The sequence below is a fragment of the Otolemur garnettii genome, unplaced genomic scaffold (assembly GCF_000181295.1).
Source record: "Otolemur garnettii isolate 467f Iridium unplaced genomic scaffold, OtoGar3 scaffold00029, whole genome shotgun sequence".
NCBI lineage: Eukaryota > Metazoa > Chordata > Mammalia > Primates > Galagidae > Otolemur > Otolemur garnettii.
The window spans coordinates 16905894-16908541 of NW_003852424.1; the positions used below are offsets into that span (position 1 = coordinate 16905894).

At 48.4% G+C, this 2648-nt stretch overlaps 1 protein-coding gene across 1 annotated transcript in view; it reads left to right on the forward strand.

Annotated features, from left to right (window-relative positions):
* Positions 1-2648, forward strand: part of ANKRD24 (ankyrin repeat domain 24) — a 31910-nt gene that overhangs the window by 24648 nt on the left and 4614 nt on the right. Inside the window, exon 19 of the mRNA XM_012804592.2 lies at positions 1011-1178. Within this exon, the coding sequence (XP_012660046.2) occupies positions 1011-1178 (168 nt within the window). The remainder of the gene's footprint in view (positions 1-1010; positions 1179-2648) is intronic.

Sequence of the window (2648 nt, forward strand, 5' to 3'; positions counted from 1 at the left end):
ACAGCTCACAGCAACCTCCAACTCCTGGGCTCAAGTGAGTCTCCTGCCTCCGCCTCCCAAGTAGCTGGGACTACAGGTGCCCGCCACAACACCTGGCTATTTTTTGGTTGCAGTCATCATTGTTTGGTGGGCCTGGGCTGGATTCGAACCCACCAGCTCAGGTGTATGTGGCTGGCGCCTTAGCCGCTTGAGCCACAGGCACCGAGCCAGGAAGCTATAATTTAACACCAGTGCCTAATCCATAATTTAACACCAGTGCCTAATCCACCCTTCAAAGAACTTTTCTAGAATGAGTTGGCGAACTTAATTGTCATATCTCATATGATGACAGCTCTGTTGGCATTTTCAGAAAGAGGTCCAATATTGCTTTGAGGAGTGGACTAGGGACTGGCATCAGTGCATAGCTTCCCAAGGGGAGTACTTCAAACGTGGCCATAGTGATATTCCCAATGAGGCATGTAGCACTTTTTCTAGGATAAATACCAGAACTTAGGGCAGTGCCCATTGCTCAGTGGGTAGGGCACTGGCCACATACACTGAAGCTGGTGGGTTTGAACCCAGCCCAGGCCAGCTAAAACAACAATGACAACTGCAACAAAAACAAAAATAATAGCCGGGCATTGTGGTGGGCACCTGTAGTCCCAGCTACTTAGGAGGCCAAGACAAGAGAATCACTTAAGTCCAAGAGTTTGAGGTTGCTGTGAGCTATGATGCCATGGCACTCTACTCAGGGCAACAACTTGAGACTCTGTCTCAAACAAAAAACAACTTAATTGTCTGACCTCATAGGAGGGAACTCAAATACAGAGGGGATAAGTCACTTGTCCAAGGCCGCACAGCTAATAGGCCAGAAGTGCAAGATAGGGTCGGAATGTTCACAGGGCCAAGGGAAACTTCTGTGGATTATGAGCTAGAATGTCCTTAGGCCATAGTAGCAGGGTTAGACCCTGGGGTCCACGTATCCTTGGGGCCTAAGTGTCCTGAGAGATGCACATGGGCTCTGCCTGCAGGTGCAGCGTGAGGCCCTGTTCATGAAGAGTGAGCGTCATGCAGCAGAAGCTCAGCTGGCCACTGCCGAGCAGCAGCTACGCGGGCTACGCACCGAGGCTGAGCGAGCACGCCAGGCCCAGAGTCGTGCTCAGGAGGCCCTGGACAAGGCCAAGGAGAAGGACAAGAAGGTAGGTACCCCCTTTTCCATACTTATTTGGGAGGACCTGCTCAGCAGTTGGGGAATTCTAAGGATGTCCCTGCTCAAAGCGTCTTGGAAAATCAGCCCATTTTCCCCAGACAGAAGACTGAGGCACAGAGAAGGAAGGAACTTCAGCTGTAGCCTCTGACAGTCAAACACACAAGCATTTAGTTCCCATAAGATAGGTGCTTTTATTATCCCCATTTGAGGAAACATAGGCACAGCAAGGTGAAGCTATTTGCCTGTGGTAACACAGTCTTGCCTAGTTCAGCCAGGGTTTTAACTCAAGTTCTGTTCTGAAATAATATGTGCAGCCTCCAGTTGTTGGGTTGAGTATTTTGCATACATTATCACTTTTTTTTTTTTGAGACAGAGTCTCACTTTGTTACTCTTCATAGAGGGCTGTGGCATCATAGCTCACAGCAACCTTAAACTCCTGGGGTCCAGCGATTCTCTTGCCTCAGTCTCCCAGGTAGCTGGGACTACAGGTGCCCACCACAATGGCTGGTAATTTTTAGAGACGAGATCTCTGTCTGGCTCAGGCTGATCTCAAACCCACGAGCTCAGGCAATATATCCGCCTAGACCTCCCAAGTGCTAGGATTACAGGAGTGAGCCACCGTGCCTGGCCCTACATTATCACTTTTAATCTTCCCACTTTTAATCTGGCTTCCTAAAAGCCAGAAGACATTTTTATCCCCATTTTTCCAGTGAACAAACTGGGGCTGCAAAAGGTGAAGTGAGTGGTTTAAAGTCATGCTGCATGTCACTGGACAGAAGATGTGACCCCCCCCCCCCCAGCGCCTTAAGGACTTTAACATAAAGAATTACTCGACTCTAATTCACTGGTGACCTTGGACAAGTCACTTCACCTCTCTGAGCCTCAAACTTCTCCTTTGTAAACCATTAGGATAGGGTTTTCTTATAGCACGCTGCCTCCCCTTCAGCACTACGGACCCTAGGACTGTTGTTCTCTGGGGTGGGGCTGTCCTGGGCACTTCAGGATACTGAGTCGCGTCCCTGCCTCCACCTACTCCATGCCAGGAACACCCCCCAGCTATGACAACCATAAATGTTCCCAAGCATCAGCCAGTGTTCTCTGGGGGACAGACTGGCCCCTGGTTGAGAACCTCTGACATACAGTAATAATAATGTCCCGCATTTACTGAGTGCCTACTGTTTGCCAGACAATCTTAACTCAATCTCAGTGTAGGATCCCAGCAACCCACTAAAGTAAGAGTTGTGATTCTCCTCATTTTTTTTCACAAATATGATTATTTGTCATTATTAAAAGCCTGCACTTTAGACAGATTCTTGGACTGGTGGTTTATATCCATCAGTTCATTCAACTTTACCACCTGCCTCATCCCCAGTAGCTTTTCCAGGGTGACTACCTTCACCATGAAGCTCCATGAATTTTCTCAGTTCAAACTTGGGTTTCTTCAACATTTTTCTTTTTC